This window comes from Triturus cristatus, chromosome 8, assembly GCF_964204655.1.
Source record: "Triturus cristatus chromosome 8, aTriCri1.1, whole genome shotgun sequence".
Classification (NCBI taxonomy): Eukaryota; Metazoa; Chordata; class Amphibia; order Caudata; family Salamandridae; genus Triturus; species Triturus cristatus.
The window spans coordinates 1,364,231,975-1,364,253,877 of NC_140591.1; the positions used below are offsets into that span (position 1 = coordinate 1,364,231,975).

At 44.6% G+C, this 21,903-nt stretch overlaps 1 protein-coding gene across 2 annotated transcripts in view; it reads right to left on the minus strand.

The window, feature by feature from the left end:
• The window catches only part of MRPL39 (mitochondrial ribosomal protein L39), a 104,981-nt gene that overhangs the window by 54,987 nt on the left and 28,091 nt on the right, over window positions 1-21,903 (minus strand). For both annotated transcript variants that reach the window (XM_085620547.1, XM_085620548.1), the window contains exons 4-5: window positions 20,135-20,234; window positions 4,894-4,961 (exon numbers count right to left, since the gene is read on the minus strand). In XM_085620547.1, the coding sequence (XP_085476673.1) occupies window positions 4,894-4,961; window positions 20,135-20,234 (168 nt within the window). The remainder of the gene's footprint in view (window positions 1-4,893; window positions 4,962-20,134; window positions 20,235-21,903) is intronic.

A 21,903-nucleotide genomic window follows, 5' to 3' on the forward strand; every position in this document is an offset into this window, starting at 1 on the left:
TGAGATTAATACAAGCATTACATCCATTCACCTTGTTGTTGTTGCAAGCTCAAATGGTAGTCAATGTTCATGGTAGACAATGTTCTTGGTAGACCTAGTCCTGGGAACAATTTGAGGCTGACGAGAAGAAGCACCCGATCAGATAGACAAACCAGGGTTAGCTCAGATGACAGCACTAATCTGCACCAACTTTGGTGGAACACTCCAGCAAAATACCAAGTAAGCGTACACCACAAACTGCATTTACCATAATGCTAAGGGGCGAACTGTGCTGGGAGGTCAGCAGTGTGCTCCCACCCCTTCCTGTTTAAAAAGGCTCCTTTGAGCCATTGAGCTGACGAGCTAGTGGAGATGCACCTGTGCGACTGTGACCTGTAAGAATTGTGGCAGCCTGCTCAGCGACCCCAGATAAAAATCGTTTATTGATCTCTACTGATGACGGATAAAATCCAGAAACACATGTGTCTAGAGATGTCCAGCACTAATCTGCACCAACTTTGGTGGAACACTCCAGCAAAATACCAAGTAAGTGTGCACTACAAACTGCATTTACCATACTGCTAAGGGGAGAACTGTGTTGGCAAGGTTACGGTTCGGTGAAGAGCTAAATTTTGGCAGAAAAACATTAAGCAAAAAAAAAATCTTACATGCCCAGGAAAGTCCACTTGCCTGTCGGACACCTTCGCCACCTTCGCCTGGACAAGATTTTTACCTTCGGACTCAAGTATGTTTTTCGGAGCTCGAAATCCCGCAGCGGGCAAAACTGTGGGCTGTGTATGACAGGAGCTCCACAAGGCTGGATACCTTCTCACTGAGGTCTCACAGAAATGGATTTGATGTTGCACAGTAGCTCAGCGTGGAGGAAACCTATTTGTTCAGCACAGAGAGGTCGTGCCCTGGGTGGACCAGCTTGTCAGATTTTTCCCAATCCTCCGAAGGTCTTCAAGTCCAAATATTTCAGAGGTGTTGGGAAGAATCCAGATAAACACAGCCAAGGGTCCCAGGACCTCAGGAAGAGCACTTGGTATTCAAGACAAAGCAAAGGTCAACAGCAGGGTCCAGACCAAGTGCCTGGATACCCTCGAGTGATGAGTACACTATACAAATCGACATAACATAGCAGGTCAGGTCCAGTTGGTAATGGGCAGCTGTGCACCTCATGAAAAAGTGCTCTTGCAGCTTGCTGTGTCATTGTAGCCAAACAGGAGGTCAGCCAACTGGCCTTGGACTTAACGTCTTTGTCCTGGGTACAAATAGGAGCAGGTTCAGCCGACTTCACACAGAACCGCACGGCGGTCTGCTTGGGAGCATACACTGCCCAATGGGTATAATTTTGCTGATAGTTGATTGATGTGCTATCTTCAGGCATACAAGATCCCTTCACCTTGAAAGAGAGCCCATTACAGATGCTCCTCTCCAATTAAGGGAAATATTAGGGGATTGCCGCCCCAACCAATCGTAAACAGCATTTTGCTCAACTGAGAACCACAATCGTCCCTACCTATAGTGGCCCTTCCTTCCCAGACCGGGCCTCCGTTTCCTCAGCCAACCCCAGGCATCTCAGTCCAGTCAGAGGAAAACCTATTTATTTTTTCCAAGGGTCGAAACATCGTCAACAAATGTATAGATAGATTGTTTCTTTGAACTGTGATACAATGATTAATTTTCTGTGTCACGAATTTTATTGAATAGTAAAAAAAAAAAACTGCTGTCTTTTGTTGTAAAGCAACCAATATACAATGTATGTTTACATTTGCACCTTAACTTCTCGTCTTCAAATTCGGTTTTGGTTTGTCTTTTCACCTGAGGTATATTCACTCTCCCTGCTTTCCTTGAGAAACACTCACATCTACTTGTCTGAACTATTATTCCTTGTTCAAATAAACTTGATTTGGCTGATCCGTAACACTGGCTGCTCTGGAATCTTCTTTTCTCTATTCAAGAGTAGTATTGATGTAATTTGAAAAGCTGTTTAATAGATTCTTTCTGCGCAGTAAAGTCTGAGAACAAAATCTTTTTTCTATACGTGAGTTTCATGTGAACACTTGCTAAGGTTGCCTTGATTCCCCTGTTCACATGGACATACAGGGTGCTCTTGTTCTTTTGTAAATACATTTATGTCTGGCGCTACCTTCTGGTTGGGAGTGACTCCAGAACCCCCTAACCAATAGGTTAAACGTTCCCACGAGGAAGGTGTGTGGCGCCGCGGCCAGGGCGACTGACTCCGGAATCTGGGGATCACGGTTCGATCCCCGGCGGCAGATTAGCCCAGCACCTGTGACTCTGGGCAATAGCTTGCTTAATCTTCCCGACGGCCCCCAGCGCCTAGAGACCCTTACGGGTGATTGTTCGCGCTTTACAAATGTGGATTATTATTATTATTATTCCCATGTGCGTTATTTCATATGAAAATAAAATTCTGTAGGTAATTCAGTTTGTTGTGAAAAACAAATAAATCCACCTGTAGCAGAAAAGTTATAGTTGCACAATGTAATCGCACAGGATACATAAATAGAAATGTGTAGAAACAGCTATGCATTCTACAATTCCTTTGCTATGAAGGGCATCAAAGTGAAGGAGGGTAGCAATGCAGTCCTAATTCGCAGTTCATATAAATAAATCACCCATCCTTATAACCAGCCTTAACTGTATGTTCTATTACGCCGCATTTTTACTTCAAGGTTTGGCGTTAATGCTGCATGAGCGCCATTAGTGGCAAACATTAGGAGGCTGTTTTACCTCAGTGACTCCTGGGAGCCAAACTGCCGATCCTCATTATTGGCAGGAAAATAAGGCATCATTGCCTTGCATGGGGACGTGAAACTGAAACGATACACCCAACAATGCATATGAAAGAAAGAATCCCATGCCACAACGCACTGGGCGCGTGGGAGGTGGAAGCCAAAAAAAGCCCCTCTGTCAGCACCTACATGTCGGGTCTACTTGCACAGCTGTTGTTGCGGAACCCACAGCATGTCACAACGCTCAGAAACTCCTCACAGTCCAGTGACTGCCAATCTACACACTCCGTCTCTTCACCGGTATCTGGACATGGTCCCGTTCGTAGGGCGGATAGTGTGTGCCACCACACCTGGTGTTACAGGACCTCTTTCTCCTGTACGGCCATGCAAGGCGCATCCAGCCACCGGCGGCTACTGCTTGCCTACATTAATGCCCAGGACTGGGCTAAGATGAGGGAAGCCGGGAGCCCGGAGCAACGAGGCATCTCGTGCCACGGTTTGGGCACCTTCTGTCACCCTCCAGTTTACGTAGGCTGAGCAGAGACATGTTTAGTCAGGGAGACTGGAGGAGAAGGAATCACACCGAGCATGAGAGAAAACAAACCATGTGATGCGACCAGCTAGACCTTCCTTCTTCGTGAATGCTTAGGGAGAGACAAGCTTTCAATTTTGTAACCATTTATTTTAAGAACCTCCCAGCAATATTTTAAAGCAAAGCTTCCCTCAATCCTAAACCAGTGATATTGAGAGACCGCAGTTTATTTCCTATAACATTAAACTCTGCAAGCTCCCAACAACATGCATCCCTTTATACTGTCTGGAAAATGGATCATTAAAACAAATCAGACTGCAATTGTCCAGAGTCGAACAAGGAATGCTGCTAGTATATGATGTTTTCCTGAAGAAGCCCTTAAAAATATTGCCTTTTATCAATACTTTCAAATAGAAAAGCGAAGGCTGGGAGGGGTCAAGAATTTAATGTAATTTTTTTTTTTTACGTTTTCAAAACTTGAGGTATGTACTAAATCTTTGCTTTTAGGCAGAGTATGGTGACTTTTCTAGTCAATTACTGAACGTTCCTACTGCTCAGTGTAGCGAAAGTGTATTTTAGTCCTGAAATCGAATGTACTTCCCACATACAAATACACTGACTGATGCATGGCAATAATCTCTAGTAAGCGCACTTAATTTTCTATGATTTTTAATAGAAAAACATGTAAACTGGGCATGCAAGTTCCAACTTTAAATAACCACAACAGCGTAATCGAAACTTACTATATATGCTTTGTTTTCAGCAAATAACTCCCTTTATGGTCGGTACTCTCTCCATTACTAATGCCTCCCATTATAGTTTAGAGCAGTTTTTGAGATGATCTGTACTTTTCATCTAAAATTGATCACCCAGTTTTCAAACAGTACCTTGTATGCCACACATTGTTTCATTTAATGTAGACAATTGCATTTTTTAATTAACTCGGTCTACTGAAATCCAGGATTAAGGACTTCACAGTTGTATAAAGATGACCCAAGTCTTGCAAACTGGAAGGACCTACATGGACCAGCATTTTTTTTTATCTCAGAGTGAACCTTTAAGCAAAAAGTAGCTGCTTGGTATGTAACTACCAAGACACAAGGGTTTGGGAAAGTTATTCTCATTACTGGCTGGAAAGAATAAACAATGTCCATTAGCCGAGCACTTTCTCCTTCGAGCCTGTTTGAGAGTTAGACCGGGCAAGAGAACATATGTAACATGCACACTGGAGCACATGCATAGCCAAACATCTCTGCGAAAGCCAGGATAGGTAAATGTTTGCCGTTTGCTAGATTATGCACAACGGTTGGATATGGAAAGGTCAAACATGTATTTGTAAATGCTTGCTGTTTTAGCTTCGGCTCTTCTTTTCCTTTGTCCCACCCATAAGTTGCTGTACTATGAATCCTGAAACTGTTGTCAGCGCTGCTGTGGATTTTCAAGGGAAGACAGCACATGATAAACACATTTCACAACTGGTCCGGAATTGAGGTTTCCCTGCATTATGTGCTTTGCTAGTTAAATATACAATGATAAGGCGCACCTGCAAATTCAATCTGAAGGAATGATGAACTCTTGTATCGGGCCCATATTTAAGAACTAAATAGAAAAAAGGGATACCTGTGTTGGCTTCCAATTGTCTAGTCGGTTGTCTAAAACAATGTCGTAGCAGAAGGCTCCAGAGATCACTGTAGAGTGCAATGATAAATATACATGTTAAAGGGGTAAAAGTAACAAAAGCTATACATTCTTTTCATATGACAGAAAAATAAAGTACTCAACGTGACATTTTCAGGATAAGTAGCAGCAGCTGAAAGAAGGTTAGCAGCGATCAGTCGCGATCTAACCGTTTCGCAGTGTACTTTAATACACGCAAGATTTAAGAAAACATGGCATCAACAGAAATATGTATTTTTGGCACATAGCTACATCTTTGTGGTACGAACATGTATGAGAACAGAATGATAAAATGTCCATCTTTAATCCTACCTCGCCTATATGAGACAAGGCTAAATAGCTAAAAATATCAAAGATGGAGTTAGTGTGTTGGGCACAGCAGACAAAATTAATGTCTTTGCCAAGGGAAAGCAAAGGACACATTGAGCGAACAATGCAGGTGCGACCATTTACACCATCTTCAATAAAACCAAGAGAAGAAAAACTTCTACAGCTGATATTATATTTGCCTGAGCACACCCATCTAAGAAAATAAACACTACAATCAAGCAATACAAAAAGTGACTAACAACTGAATCACATAACCATACAAACACGTACACTGCAAATACTAAAAAAAACCTTTAACTCACCTACAATGTTACTGAAATATTCACACATACAAAAGGTACATGGTACAAAAGAACAAGTTACTTAACTTGGGTAACGCCATGTTTGGTAGAGACTATCTAACCGAAGATTCTTCCCCAGGCATCAGACTGGATCCAGAAAATCTTGATCAGTACCTCTGTGCACCAGTAGGTGGTGTCGATCGGCTCCGCGTTGGCATTGTCCGTGTTGAAAGTGGCATCACTGTGCCCATTAAATGTCACACTTTCTGCACCAAAAATATATCGCCATGTAAAAAACAATGCTGAACCACTGTTCAGTGCCTAAAGGTGGTGAAGAGCCAAGTTTGCAGAGTGGAGAAGATGGGGGGGGGGAGGTATGTTAGGAACATGCTGTTACCTAGAATCTCTGCTTCTGATAGAGACTTCTAACCGCAGGTTCCTCACCTTAAATTAGACAACCAAGCAATACCTCCCCGGAGGTGGGTCTGCAAAGTGACTCAAACCAGAAAATGCTGAAGGATGAACCAGAGAAAATGCCCATCTTGATGGACCAGACTGTCCAAGTAGTAGAGCTTCATGAATGTGTGGAGTGACGCAGACGTAGCAGCTTTACAGATGCCCAGGACAGTAGTAGCAGCCTTGGTGGAGTGGGCCCGCGAGCCCTCAGAAGGTTGCTTCTTAGCTAATGTGTAGCAGATCTTAATGCAGAGTACAATTCATCGAGAGATGGTCCGTTTCTGTACAGCTCTGCCTTTCTTCGTTCCAGTAAACCTGATGCGAAGCTGCTCAGCCCCCTCCCCACCTCCATTGTTCTTTGGTGAGATCCAACATAGAAAGAGAGAGCTCCCTTTGGGTCCAAGCGATGGAGTTTCTCCTCCTCCTTGAAAGGATGAGGTGGAGCAAAAAAAGTAGTCATGCTCTGACCGACATGGAATGGGGTGAGAACTTTCGGCAGGAAAGAGCCCCTCACCCAAAGAGCCATTTTATGAGGGAAGAAGCTGGTGTACGGAGTGTGAACAAAGAAAGCTTGAAGCTCATTAACATTCTTGGTCGAAGTAATGACCACCTAAAAACAGTTTTACTAGTCAAAAGCCACAGAGAACATCCGTGTAGGGGCTCAAAGGGGAACACATGAGAAATATGAGCATCAGTTCGAAGAACCATTGGGGCATCACAAAAGGGGTAGCAGGGAACAAATGTTGCAAATCTTTCCGAAAACGAGTCACAACAGGTGACCTGAACAGGGAGGGTTGATCTGACAACCGCAGGAAAGCCAAAATAGCTGACAGGTAACCTTTAGCAGTGCCCAGAGCTTTGAAAAAGTGTGGGGCGCATTCTTTGAGACTTTGAACTGAAAACAGATACATGAGGCCACCCTTGCCCCGTCCCCCCCCAACCAGACTGAAAGACCAACCATACTTCCAGAAGCCAACACATGAGACAGTACCTGCACACCGTACTCCCCACCGGTACTCTGTAGGCGAGGAGGCCAGCAACCCATATCCCGCCACACACCTTTCATCAACCCCCACCAATCGCTCACGGATTTCTCAAATCACAACTTTTGCATGACGCAAAGGCATTCCACCACCCCCAAATGACCCGCCCCTCTACTTGCATCTTATCAGGCACGCGATGGGACCAGATCCTCCAAACCTCTCTACACCTTTCTATTGGCTCTCCTACTCACCTCCCTCCACCACCTACCCTCCTTCCCTTCCCCTGTTGGTTAGATGTTATTGCATGGTTGATATGGTTGGCAGACATCTCTCCCCACTGGAGGTATGCCCCATAGCTCAGCAGAGCCCGGAAGTCAGAGGATTGCCTTTACCAGAACTGATGACCACCCTAGCAAGATACTGCTGGGCTAAAGATCAACACTTCCAACAGGGGACAGAAGGGGTCCACAGGTCTTGAGAAACACCAAGCCAAAACATATAACAGCAGGCATATACGGTTTTAGGAAGGGATGCCTGGCTGCCAAGAGCACGTCACAAACCTCAGGAGGGAGATTGAAGACCCTCAACTGTCACTGCTCAATCTCTATGCATGATGGTGCAGAGGAAGAAGGTTTGGATGTATCACTCTGCTCTGTTGCTGTGACAAGAGATTCTACCGAAGGGGCAGCCTTCTCAGACGACCGACGCTCAGGAGCATGAGATACCATACTCTCCGTGCCCAATCTGGAGCCACTAGAATGACTTAGCCTGGAGTGTTTTAATATTCTTGAGAACTCAGGCCAAGAGAGGTATTGGCAGAAAAGCACATAGGAGACCTGAATTCCATTTGAGGCAGAATAAGTCTCCGAGTGACAGCCGATTTGGAAATTCCAGCACATACAGGCGCTGGCATTGCACGTTCTTGGTGGAGGCGAACTGATCGAGTGAAGATTCTCCCCATTCTTGGAAGAGACCTCGTGTCATCTCGGGATCTAGTTGCCATTTGTGATCCACAAGGCATTGATGGAAGAATTCAGCTGCCCTGGCATTCAGTGAGCCAGTCAGGTGTTGTACAACCAGGAAGATGTTCTGGTGCTCCAGCCAAGTCCAGAGGCACAGAATCTCCTGGCACGGGTCGACAATGCCATCCCGCCCTGTTTGTTGCAATACCACATTGTGTTGGTGATGTCTGTGAACACCTGAACCAGCCTTCCCTTGATGGACATAAGGAAGCCTTTCAATACTAAGCAGATAGGTCTCAGCTTCAGAAGGCTGATGTAGAGCTGAGATTACGCCGGAGACCAGAGTCCTCTGATCTCCACCTCTCCAAGGTGGCCGCCACAACACAGAAGTGGAGCATTGGTCCCCACTGTCATCTCTGGGTGGGGAAAAGAGAGGGTCTGTCATTGACCCAATTGCAGTCCATCAGCCGCCAAAGCAGATCGTTTGAAGTCTCCTTCAAAATCTGGACCAGGTCAAAGAAAATTAATTGGTGCTGTGCCTATTTGGACTTCAAATCCCACTACACAGCCCGCATAAGCATGCGCTTCCCTAGCAGGAAGCAGGATGTGATTAGACACAGAAGCTTCGGAGTTCATCTCACCAAAATCCAGGATTGAGGCTGAAATATCGGAATCATACCCCAAATATCCTGGACTCTGCATTCTGGAACATAGGTGCAGAACTGCACTGTATATAGATTATCTACAATGAAAGGAAGTGTCTGAGAAGGGTTGGGAATGACTTCTGCATGTTGATCGAAAACCTCTGTGAATCCAGGAGGTTCCCCGTAGGGTGGGGTGAGCTGCCTTCAGCAGCCACGCATCACGATAGGGGAAGACTGGAACTCCTCACCTCCAAATATAAGCTACAACCACTGACATCACTTATGTGAACACCTGAGGGGCAGTGTTGAGGCCAAAGGGGAGCTCAGCGAACTGGAAATGCCTCTGTCCCACGGTTAGTAAACGGGCCATTGGCTGTGTGGCAGTTGCATGACATTACCATGCCTTCCTGCACCGCGCACATTTTTACATCACAGATTTTACAACGCATACCACTACCACGCATTTACATTCACTCGTATTAGAAACACCGTCACCATGTATTCCACTTTCACGCATACCTTTACCACGCTTACTGTTTCTGAAAAATACGGTCACAGTCTAACACTGCCACCAACTGTTAAAAAATTATACATTAATTGTTAATACATTTTTAATTACATTTGTCGTTTACTGGTTTGGTACCATTTGAAAATGTTATTTTTGGGGGGTTGACCCCCCCCAACCTCACCTTATTTAATTACCCTCAAACTTGTGGTTTTGTCTTGCGTTGTAAAGACTTGCATGCCAACAGTCTTTATGATGTAAAAACTGCATGGAAAATGTAATACGAAGTGAAAACTTCAGAGTAAATGCTGTTTCCCCTGTGAGGCCTACACAAGTAATGGGTCCACAGTCACCTTCCAATGGAAACCAATTGTAGCGCTCGACTCTCTCAGGGTAGCGAAGCAGCAGTCAAAGGCCTACTCAAGAGAGGTGGTGTGGGCTAGTAATCAATTGCTGTTATGCAATAGTAACACAATACATAATCATTCAGTCTGTTTTTTCTTTAGAAAAGTAAAAGAACATTACATACACACACACTACTGAATACTGTGCAGTAATTTAAAAATATACATAAGCTGGTAGAAATACCTTTGGCAACATTACATTTGATCCCTGAAGGATCATGAACCCAAATTTCTGCGTACCATGCAGAGAGCAGGTTCAACTGACTCCTTGCACCAGCCTTTCTTCTTCTCCTCAGGTGCTTCTCTCCTCCTGAGTGCAGAAGCCTTGTTCTTCTGCAAACTAGAGCTTAGGAGGTGTAAGGGGACCCGCTTCCCTGGTCCTGGGGAGAGCCCCACTGGTCCTGAGGGCAACTGTAGTCAGTCCTTCGTCCACATGGATATCAGTCATGGTGCATGTTGGGAAATACTTTGTTCAAAGGTGGCTATCATAAGGCTTTGAACAATGCATTATTGAAAAGTGTTCTTCATGACTGTTTGGCAATGCTTTCTTGAAAGTGTCATTCACCATGAGTTTAGATAGCCTGCTGCAGAGGGCACACTGCAGGATTGGATATTGACGTGGGGTAGCCTCATAATGTTAGTGTGCACTCATAAGGAAAGTTAGCGTGGTTTACTGTCTTGTGTGCAGTGATGTTCCATTATGCACATATAGGTAAGACTGCCCTAGAGGCCATTTTTGCTTCCTTTTGGCCTACAGAGTACAGCGACATATCAAAATGGGGTGTACAACTTATGGGTCATCCAGGATTGTTGTATTTATCTGCCTCAGCTCAAGATCAGAGCCCAAGGCTTTTGTTACACTGCTGTGCCAAGTTAATTAAATTTCTCGCCAGCAGCAAGAACATAGGCAGCACCCCACAAAGGGAGCAATTAACAGTGCTTCATTCAAAGAGGTGGATATGAAGGATCTGTAATAATCAATTATATGTCGCACTGAACCACGGATGGGCCAGCCCAAATCCACTGAACAAAGGAGGGAGCCCAAACCTCTGGAGCCAAACAGGAGGGGGCTCCGCTTTGAAGGTTTGTTGGGAAAGACCCTGACAGTGATGTCAGCGAGGGGTGGAGCTGAGGCCCCCAGAGGAAATATGACCAGTGACCCCATTTTAAATTTGTCCCAGCATGCTGTGCAGGAGGGTTGGGACTGGAGTGGAGAGGTGAAGTGGCACCCCAGGATAGACCAGAGGTTCCTGGTTTCTAGAACTGTCTGGCCCCATATAAAAGGTCTTGCACAAAGCTTAGAGCTCTCTTGTTTTTTTTTTCCTGGACACTGGGACTTGAGGTAGGAGCCATGGAAAACTGGAAGTTCGAACCCCCTGATATCTGCGCACTACAGGAGTCTCATACCCACAGCCCTCACATGTGTGCATATGCGTGGGCACACGTGTTCTTGTGGAACCAGCCAAGTGTCTCTTACCCTTGCAGCATTCTAGCAGCCTTATCTTTAAAAGCAGACACTGGTGGTAAACACGCGCAGTCCATTTACTGTGTGTTTAACGTGGGGGGTCACCCATTGTGAGACTCACCCACAGTAAAAAGGTCAAAAACCAAGAGATCAAAAAGCTAAAAATCTGGGTGGATTCGATGGGCAGAACCCAATGCCTTACATCCATCGTGAACTAAAGGTAAAGCCTGTGGGCTGGCAGGACCGGGAGGTGAAAATAAGCATACTGTAAGTTTAACACTCCCATCCAGTCTCCAGGATCAATGGTCAGGGAAAATACCTGAACCACGGTGAGCATAATGAATTTCTCTTTCCGAAGAAAGGCATTGAGAGGGCACAAATCTAGTATAGGGTGGACTTCTCAGTCTGTTTTTGGCTCCAGAAAATAGCAGAAATAGCAACCACATCCTACTTCTGGAACGGTCCTCCTCTCAATGACTTCTTTGGCCAGAAGGGACTGCATTTTCTGAAGAAGCAAGGAGAGATGGGCCTACATCAGCCATTCTTGGGATGGTGGCGAAAGCAGAGGGGTTTCCACAAATGGATGGGCTTCCACACAATGTGGAGCCCCCACTTGTCAGAGGTGATGGCAGGTCTTTGGGGTAGGTGGCGCCTGATCCGGATGCCAACGGAATTGCTGTGCAGATGGAGGGTGCACTATAGAGGCTTAGTGGCGGCAGCCGCCTACGGGGGGAGGTGGACCAGACAGTATGCTTTGTCGGACTCCCGCAATGGGATTCGCAACCCCGACAGGACTAGGTAGTCTGTTAGACCGGCGGGTATGGTTGGAATTTTGGAAACCCATATGTGCCCTGACTACGGCAGCAGTATGGGCAAATGGACTGTTGCTGGGGCTCGGCAGTTAGAGAAAGTCCAAGAGATCTAGCAGGTACCCGGCCCTCCCAAAAGTATCCAAGTATATCCACCATGTTCCCCAATGGGCGCAAACCATCTAAGGGCATGTGTATCAGTGATGAGTGGATATCCCCCCGAGAATCCAGTGGATTGCAACCAGGCAAGACGAGCCATAGAAGCCATGGCTCTACCCAGGGATTCCATAGTATCGAGTCCACATCTGATGGCAAACTTCACTGCATCCCGACCAATCACTAAGTCTTGGTTGAGGATGGCTTGGCCCTCCCTCAGGAAGCAGCTGTGCAACAGAGAGCTAAAGCGCTTGACAATACCGTCTGCAAGGCTAGGCTGGTGAAGGTGGAAGAAAAAATGCGCTTCCCCAAGGGTGTCTAGCCTCTTGGATTCCCTGTCTGGTGGAGTGGAAGGAAAAGCCTTTGGGTTGACTTTGGCAGTAGAGGCCTGTGCAACCAGGCTCTCAGGAGAGGGGTGCTGGGAGAGGAAGATTGGATCTCCTGGAGTGAAACAACGGCTGGAGGTATATATGCGGTACACAGGAGCCCCTGCGCAAGGTGTGGCCCAGGAGAATGTCGGTCATGGCTTCACTGAAGGGGAGCAATGGTGCAACCAAACCCACACCTGGGCGGAGCACCTCTGTCAAGATGTTGGTCTTGACCTCGATTGCTGCGAGCTGTACGTCAAGGATTTCTGCTGCCCTGGGTACAACAGTGGCGAAGTATGTACTATACTCCTAAAGTGGGCCCTTAAGGGAAAGCATGCCAGAGTCTGGAGAAGTGACTTAACTACTAGTGTCGCCCATCCCTTAAAACAAGTTTTCTTCTGTCTCAGGGTCCTCTTCCAGGGAACCATACCCTTCCTTCTCATTCCCCCTTTCAGGAGGGAAGGGTCAATCTGGGGGGGTGGGGGGCAGTCTAGGGGTAGGTAGAGTCTGGACACCGCTGGCATCAACATTGAGCGGCACCGGCTTGAGGTCAGGAATGATGATGGGCTCAACGACGAGTGGAGCTAGTGGCGTCAGGACTGCACCTGGTGGAAAGAAGCCAGGGTGAAAGAAAGCACCCGTGAGAGAGCCCAGCTGGTGCCAGGGGCAGACCCACTGGCAGTAATCCAGCCGGGGAACCTCACGTCTCTGTGGGGCCCAAAGGCACAACAGATGGAGTAGGGGACCCAAAGATGGCATGCATTACTATAGAACTATTTTACTTGAAAAGGCATCACACAGGCTCTGGGGAAATCGAGGTAGCAGACACAGAGGTCAGCTACGTAGGTGGTGTGTGGGAGCAGGGCCTAGAAGGACAGCTTTTGGATGGGTAAGCTGAAGAACACGTTGACTACTTCTTGTGCTTTATGTATTTACCAGACTTGGAGGTGGAGGTCTTGGAACGCAAAGACAGTTGTCCACGGGAACAACTCAGAGAATGGCCAAGGGATCTACCCCTGGACTAGGAACAACGCAGAGCTTTAATCTACCATGCCGCCAGGAGCTTCATCGCCCGCCGCTCGCAAATTGCCTTGTGATGCATCTGCTCACACTCGACACAGGCCTCGGGGTCCTGGCCCGACCCCAGGCAGCAGAGACCGACCAAGTGGAGATAAGACTATGACATCTGCAACAGCTCAAAAAGTAGTCAACACAAAGGTCGAAAATGTTGGTCCCAAAATGACTGAGGTAGCTCTCCGAATCCATGCTGTTGGCACAGAAAAAAAGGAACTGATGTCAGCATCCCGGGGTGGCGCTTATGGGGCACCGCAATGTCACTTCTGGCATGGTCAACACCAACACGAAGCCGATCAGAGCCACCTACCGGCGGTCTATGGTACTGCTCAAGATTTTCCAGATCCAGTTTGACATTTAGGGAATATTCTAAGGCGAGGAATCTGCAGTTTGAAGTCTCTACGAGAAGTTGACTTTCTCTGAGTAATGGTAATACAAAAACCTAAAATGGTGTTAAGTTTCTTTGACATCTAAGATTATCCGAATACCCTAAATCACCTCTACTTCATTGTGGGGCATGAAACCGTCTCAGGTGCTGAGTCACATGGGAGGGGGTGGTAGTGGAGGCTTACTTTAAAATAGGTTGTTAATCTTGTTTTAATCTTACTAACATAGACCCACTTCTAACTATTTTATTATCTACCCTTCACAACGTACTGCTCTATGATGTAACGGAGGCGATCCAGCAGGGATACGCCGCTAAAATATGGTACAAATATTCATAGCAAACTTAGAGAATAAATATAGGGGAACAAGACCGAAACTTTGGTCGCCCACGTGGCACATGACTATCAACGTAAATAACAGTATGGAGTGCACCTGAGGACAGTAACCAGACACTATTAGAAATGCAGAGTCATTACCATCAACCCAATTCTCGCCCCATCAGAACAAGGACAAAGATGCCTACTATATACTGACCAAAGGCAAGAAACCTCCAAGAAGATCACAACCTACTAGAAACGCAGCTTCACAAGACATGCCAGAATGTGAACTCTAAGGAGAGCGAAGAGGAAAAGGAGATTTTGCAAACAAACTAACAACTAGAGCGACACCTACTGGAAATTCATCCATGCTCATTCATACTCAACAAGGAACCATCAATGACCTCCTGCACCTCATCAAGAACCAAGTCACAAAGAAAGCTAAATATCCGTTGTCTAGGTGACCATTTCTTTTTTTACAGTGCAGGTAGCATCCCGCTGCATGAAGGCTGAGGTAGACTGTCCAATATGGGGCAATGCACAACTTGTCCTGTGAGGCATTTCAGGCAGCTTCTGCATTTGGACTTAGCAATGGGTTGTTCTTGCTCTGAAATCAAGTGCCAAGCTTGTTGTGCAGATTGCAAACACTTAGTTTACATGGATATATTTTTCTCAGATGCGTTTCTAAGTGAGTCAGGTTCTAAGAGTCTCCGAAAACTGTTTGTTTTGCTGTTTGATGACATTGAGATTTTGCAGCAGTGTCTGCCAAGAACCAGACCGGCTTTCGGGGAGATGAGGGTGGGTACAATAGGGGCACATTTTCAATTCTACCTCACCACTTCCAGTTCCATTCTTTAATGAAGAACCACAAACACGTCTGGTGCAGTCTTCTCACCTTCATGACAAAGAGTGTCTTGTCTCCAAAATCAATGTCAGCCACTCCTTTCTCACAGCTAGCCTTGGCATTTCAAAAGGCACACTGGGACTATGACTCCAAAAACACCAACTTTAAATTGAAATATCGAAGTCAGCCTACTGTTCAGCAAGAAGACTATTTCAACAGACTTTGCAAAGACAGTTTGGCAATACCTAAATAATTACCAAAACTATAATACTGAAATCATGTGGTTTTGTTCCGATCTGAAAACTGCTTTGCTCTGTTGGCCAGTAGGTGGCAGTATATGCCAACATGTATGCCAGCTGCCATTTATATCAAGCGTTTTAATTTTACATGTTCTATTCTTTTATAGTATTTAAGTCTTTTAATTGCAATGTAATCAGAACTGACAATTTCCACATTTGTTTTGCTGTGTGTGGAGGGGGCGTGGCCATGAAAGGGCGGGCGGACTTTGAGCCCATCACCTCATGGCTTTAGAGGGAAAGCAAGGAGGACAAATCAAGGATTTGCAGACCCGTGCAAAATACCTCTTCTTGCCACACCTGAAAAAGACCTGGTGAAGGGCTGCACAGAACTTGGTGTTGCCTAAATGAGACTTATTCCACATCGAAAGCATGCAAATTCACTTTTCTCATGTACACTCTTGATATTGGAGGTCTCAAGTTTTTACTCTCAGTCTTTACAGCAGGTTTATCAGGTTGCATGGTAATCAGTTTTATTTCACCTGACTTTACATTCATGTTCATTTGCCTCAAACATAATTCAGAGTCTAAATAGCCCTAGCCACAGTTGAGGCTATCTCAAGGTCAGGATCCTCTGTCGACAATGACCCTTCTTGGATTCTCTTATTGTTCGTTCTCTCGATTAACGGATTGCAAATTATTTCATCCTTATAATCACAATAATTTCAAGTCGAAGCAAGTGTTCTCAATGCAGTCGCAAAGTCACCAATACATCTCCCAGGCAACTGTGCCTGCTGAAGAAACTTGTGAAGTTCCAAAATGGTGCTCTTCCTTGGACTGTATCTATAATCCAGAGTCTTTACAATGGGCGCGTACTCATCCTGCATCTCAGGCGAAGTTACCATCATCACTAATACCACTGCGCACATTTAAACTTCTAAAGGAAGTATTTAAAATGCTCCTCCTGTCGGTCCCAAATTGTACACTAAAGTGTTTTTACTTTTTTTGTGGGGATCTGATCACCATCAATGCCTTTGAGATATGACTGGAACGTTTCATGCCACTGTTCCTAAATCGAGAGAATGAGTACCTATAACTTAAGGAAATGGAGGTGGCGCTGCTATTTTCTCCTTTCTGGATTAATAAAAGAATAGTAATTGTGTGGGTGGTTGGCACAAACTGATTACGATGCAAGTGATGGAGCGTAAAAGTTAAATAATCGCCCCTATCAATTCTCACCATTGCCGAGAAAATGACGATAAAAAATGGTTGATGAAATTGTGTAAAATTATAGAAATGAAAAACTTGAGATTTTATACTGCATCGTAAAAGCATTCAGGAGTGTTTGGAAACATGAAATTGTAAACAAAGAGAGAAACAGAAACAGGTTTTGTAAGAGAAACTAAACTTAATACAAAAAATGTGCGGACGATAACTTTTAAAAGATGTCAAAAATGAGAGCAATGTCTACATAATAATGATTCAAATGCTTAATTTAGTATTGACAGATAATATGAAAGCTTGCAGCATATTTTAGTATTGCGTTATAAAAACTTGTAACTTTAGAATGGAAAAGTAAATATTGGTTTTAAAAATGATACATGCAAATCACTTTTTGTAGTGCCTAATATGGACATGTAACTTTTAGAAGAAGAAGAATGAATTAATTAACTAAGAACGTGGTAATGATTCAGCAAAATATTTATGTAGACCTCAGATGCTTTTCTTTCCGTGTTCCAAAAACAGAATCTAGTTGAAGTAGTCACTTAAACATGCTGTGAGAACTCTGAGAAATCTCCTTTTTATGCTCTAAAACAAAGAACTCTCTTTCGATTCAGCAACACTTTTGACAGAAATGTATCGATAAAATTGCAAACCCAGAGAGAGCGTCTGGGAATGGACAGACAGTGAGTAAAGTGAATCTTCTTACTTCCGAGGAAAGGATAGAAATATAAACTAGTTGAATTAGATGATTTTGCAAAAGCATTACTTAATGCTTCTGGATTTTAAGTGTGGTATTGATCACACCATGAACAGCCCACTGTGGATGACCAATGAAAATCATATGGGATGACAAGAACGGATACTTTATGGGAGTAAACTAGACTTTTGGAAGTATAATTGCCCCTTGGAGGAGGAGTTGGGGCTGGCTGTCATTTATCCCTTTCCTGCCTGGCATGCTGTCGGACTGAACTCTGATTTCTCTTTAATACCAAACCCCATTTGAACTGAACTTTCCTGAACTGACCCGAACCTGCATTTATCGACTGGTAAAGCGTGCAGGTGATGACCTTTCGGCTGAAGGGTTATTCTGACTCTTTCTTGTGGCACATTGAACTGCGACTCTGCACTCTTTGGTTTGTATGATCTAAATGCTAAATAATCGATTTTTCTATGTTTCTATCTCATTTCCTTTCCTAGACAACCAGCAAATGTTTTCTTTATTTGAATCTGTATGACACTGTGTGGCTAATTTACCACATTAACTGTATTAAATCCAATTATGAAATGCAATTTCATGTTTCCGCACCATTCAAATTGAGGCTTTAGATAAACCATTTGCATGAGCAAAATTTATCGTATTCGAGTCTTTCTTGCAGTGAACCTAATGATTGTAAGAATTATTAATTGTTGATGACAAATGTAGATTGGTAGTTGAGATTTAGTATGATATTTGGCTTGTTTCAGGTCCTCATAAGGAACTGTCTCACGTTCTCTGAATATCCCTGTCAGGTAAAAGATCCATTGGAGGATCAGTGCTTGAAGTAGGTTATGAAACGGGCCCAATGAGTGAAAGTGATCAGATTAGATAAATAGTAATGAGATAAAAATTTGGACTAGTCTTTCCGATGCATCACAAGTGTAGAGGAAAACAGAATTGCACATACAAGTGTGTGTGAAATATACTTTGATAAAGGTCTGCCTGTCACCAATGTTACAAGCACTGTATTCTAATAGGAGCTGAATTAAAAATTTACTGGCTTAAAGTTCTCTGTGATAAGGAGCGCCTCTCACTGATACTGCAGGCAAGGCAGGCAAGTCATACAGTACAGCATGAGCTCAAAGTAATTAAATGAAAACTTGCCCAATGTCCCAAAATGGCTGCCATGGCTTCATGCAGCGTGACTTTCTGCAAGCAGTGGAGCTTCCTGAAAACACTCCCTCGTGTTTTGTAAAGCTGTGAAATCAATGCAATTGAATTGGAACCTGGCCAGTGTCCCAAAATGGCTGCAGAAATAGTGGCGTATTGCGCTTTGTACAGGCAGTGGGGCATCTTAAGGACGCTCTTGCACTTTCCCTAGGAAGTAAGATGGCCTCCCAAATTTACATCGCATTACGCGCAATGTATGGTTTTTACAAGTGATGAGCATAACCTGCAAAATGCTAGATTGGTCACACCTACTTAAGCAGCAGCGTGATGTCCGCACTTTGCACACACGCTGGTGGTGCCGATTTAGTGTGGAGCGTTGCCCCTGGAACCCTGCCATTTCTTGGGAAGAAACAGACGGCATGGCTGAAGAAGACAGGCAACAAGAACAGTGAAGTCCACACACAGCGCACTCCCCAAAAGCAGGAATGACCTGGGATCGGCTGCAAATCGACCCCACTAAACGGAAGATGCTCAGCATGCTAAATTGCAGTTTATTGTTCCGCAACAGTCTTCCTCATGGTCCAGGCAGCAACTGCTGGAACCGTGGAACCACTCGTAGGGTTCCAACTCCAACTTTCCCAATCCCAGCCTGACCCAACAGCCCTCTATGGTGATGCTCAGGGAAGAAGCAGAGTCACCCTTCTCGAGTGATGGAGCAGGTGCTCAACACAGAAGTCTCTCTCGCTGGACTGGGGTGACCTCAATGCGGTTGGGCTGTCTACGTTCCTAAAGAGGCCTGAAAATGATCTCAAACAGAACATCATTCCTTGCATCAGGTCACACCTCTTGACAAGTGCGGTCCAGCGCCTCATGCAGGCACATCTTCCTTTGTCCCAAGTCAAGAGGCAAGACAACTCTGCAGGCTTTGAAGGCTTAGGTCCAATCTGAAAGAAGAACAGCAAGTGCACAGAGGTTCCACTCTTAGCTCTGGTTTTCTTCTCATCTATACTGATGTGTGAGCCTTCATGGTGTCATGCCAATACGCTGAATAAATTACTGGCAGAGAGAGTTCAGTACAGAGTGCTCAGGCGGCCATCTACTGATCGATCCCATTCTCGCCACCAATCTTACGGCAGAAGAAAGATCAAACAGGTCTGAGTAAAGTTACTTATTTATCTATAAAAAGCATGCTGTGGGAGGGGCAATAGCAAGCCGGAGATCGGATCCACCGCCTCCTCTGTTCCCAACTGATGCGCTCGTGGAACCCCCGATGCCACACAGAGAGTTCCAATACCACCAGGAGCACAAGTTGGGAGCACGAGACACAACAAACAGCCAATCAGAGGACCTAACCTTTTAAAAAGTCTCAAGGCTTCCTCAATACAGGGGAAGCCATGTAACCACTGCTCAAAGCCACGTTTGTAGACTTCCTGCCCTAATGTCCATCGGGAGACCAGTTTAGGTTGGATTAGATGGGGAACGTTATTAGCCCAGCCTCGAGGACAATTGCATAGTAACAGAGAAAGGGATGAGCTGGTGGGTTTTACTCAAGGAGCTGAAATCAGCTATAATACAAAGGATGGGGGCTGGCCACACCCCCCACCAGCCAGTTTCAGGGACAGGTACAGGACAGTGTGTATGTACAGACTGGAATGTCCAAAATGGACACTTACCGCCCACTTTATTAATCACACCTGTGGAGGTCAAATGTCCGTCTCCAGCACTCACCAGTCTGGGTCCGCACACAAGAACTCCCCCACAAATATCACACAAGTTCAAGGCATCCTTCTCCGATTGAGGTTCACCTTTGTATGTTTTCTACCAAAAACTGCAGACAAATTCTGGAACAGATACTTTTTTGATTCACTGTACCTGGCACCTCTGGAGCTCTGAGGAGTTTAACCATATATTCGTCTTTGAAACCAGATTCCAGCGCACAACCGAGCAGCATAGCACAGGAACGCCAATAAGCCTGCAGATAAAAAGTGGTCACCATTGTCACTACATATAAAACAAAATACAAACCTGCTTACATATATTGAGGCAAAGTGCAGAGGTAGATGAGGAAATGGACAAGAAGAAGCAACATTAAAAGATTTTGAACAGCAAATGGGGCCCCTGAGAAACCAAAGAAAACACCGAGGGGCTGTCTCTAAAAAAGGTAAGTTTGCATGTGTAGATCAACTCATGTGTAGATCTACTCCTACCTCTAGGTTTAATATTCGACTTTTTTGCTATTTATCGCTTGCAAGAGGAGATTTACCCCTAGGTGTAGACTTAAGCATGAGGGTGGGAGGCTCTTACAACTGAATTAACAAGTGTAAAGTTACTACAAATAACTTTTCACCTTTTTGTAGGGATAACCACCACCAGGGCAGAGAGCTCTCTATAGGGAAATAAAGAGAAATGTAATAACATTTCTAATTTAAAAAGTTTTAAAAAAAATAATTAGCCCATTCAAAAGTCCACTTTTGGGCATTGTGGCACATGTAAATCATGATGCCTACTGGTTACTCCCCATGACACTGGCCATGTTTTTATGAGAGGCTGCGATTTTGTGGTGAGCAACATGCTACAGGAAGCATCTAAAGTGCACATACATTAGGTGTTGAAAAACTACAGCCAATGCTACAAATGTTTGGCATTAGTTAGAGATGAGACCCTCTTAAGGATGGTATATCGCATTTTAGTCTCAATGTAACTTCAGCCATATAAGTAACATACAAGGCAGGGTGACATATGACAAAATGGCCTCCTCCTATAGAATGTTTCATTAGCAGGAGACAAGTGTCCCTAGGTTGAGTAACCTTGGAAGCTTGCACAAGTGCACATTCTTTGAACTGCATGTTGTATGTATGGAGTAAGTCTAAGTATAAAAGACAAAGAATCCCAACACTTAATGTTAGTATCACAGAAAGGCAGTTCAAACCTTTTTATCACTAAGGATAAGAGGCCCAATCATTTAACAGTAACTTCTAGAGCAGTCTTAAGTGTTTGAAATACCTGCCGGCCTGATACACATTGTGGTCGGGGACAAGAAGCCTTCACTTACATTTTAGTCTACTGGACAAGTACACACTAACTCTTTCTCCTATAGCCTTCAAGTGGGAAAAAGCCTTGGCGACTAGTGCGTTAATGTCAAAGTAGTGTTCTCTGCTATAAAAGTCTTAGCAATGTATTTGTTTATACATGGCATGCAAAATCATATACATGTTTCAATACTACAAATGCAACACGGTTAGTTCCAAGCCCAAATTGTATAACCGAAACTGAAAATCAAAGATAGAAATCTTTAAACATTTTTGCAAACTGCAAAAATGTGCAGTTGTGTAGGGAGCTGGCTCAGTATATACTATTCCAAAGTAAGGTATAGTGTGCACAGAGTCCAGTGGATCCCCAAAGGTAGGCGTGGGTAAAAGTAGATAATACCATACTCTCGATTTGTGGTAGTGTGGGCGAGCAGTAAGGCTTTATCAGAGGGTAGTGTTAAGCATTTGTTGTACACACTCCGGCAAGAAATGATTTCACACACTCAAAGATTGAACTCAGACCAATTTGTTTTGCATAAAAATATTATTTAGTTGTATTTTATTTCTAGAACCAAGCCAGGCCTGGTACATGTAAGTGTAATAGTACTGTGC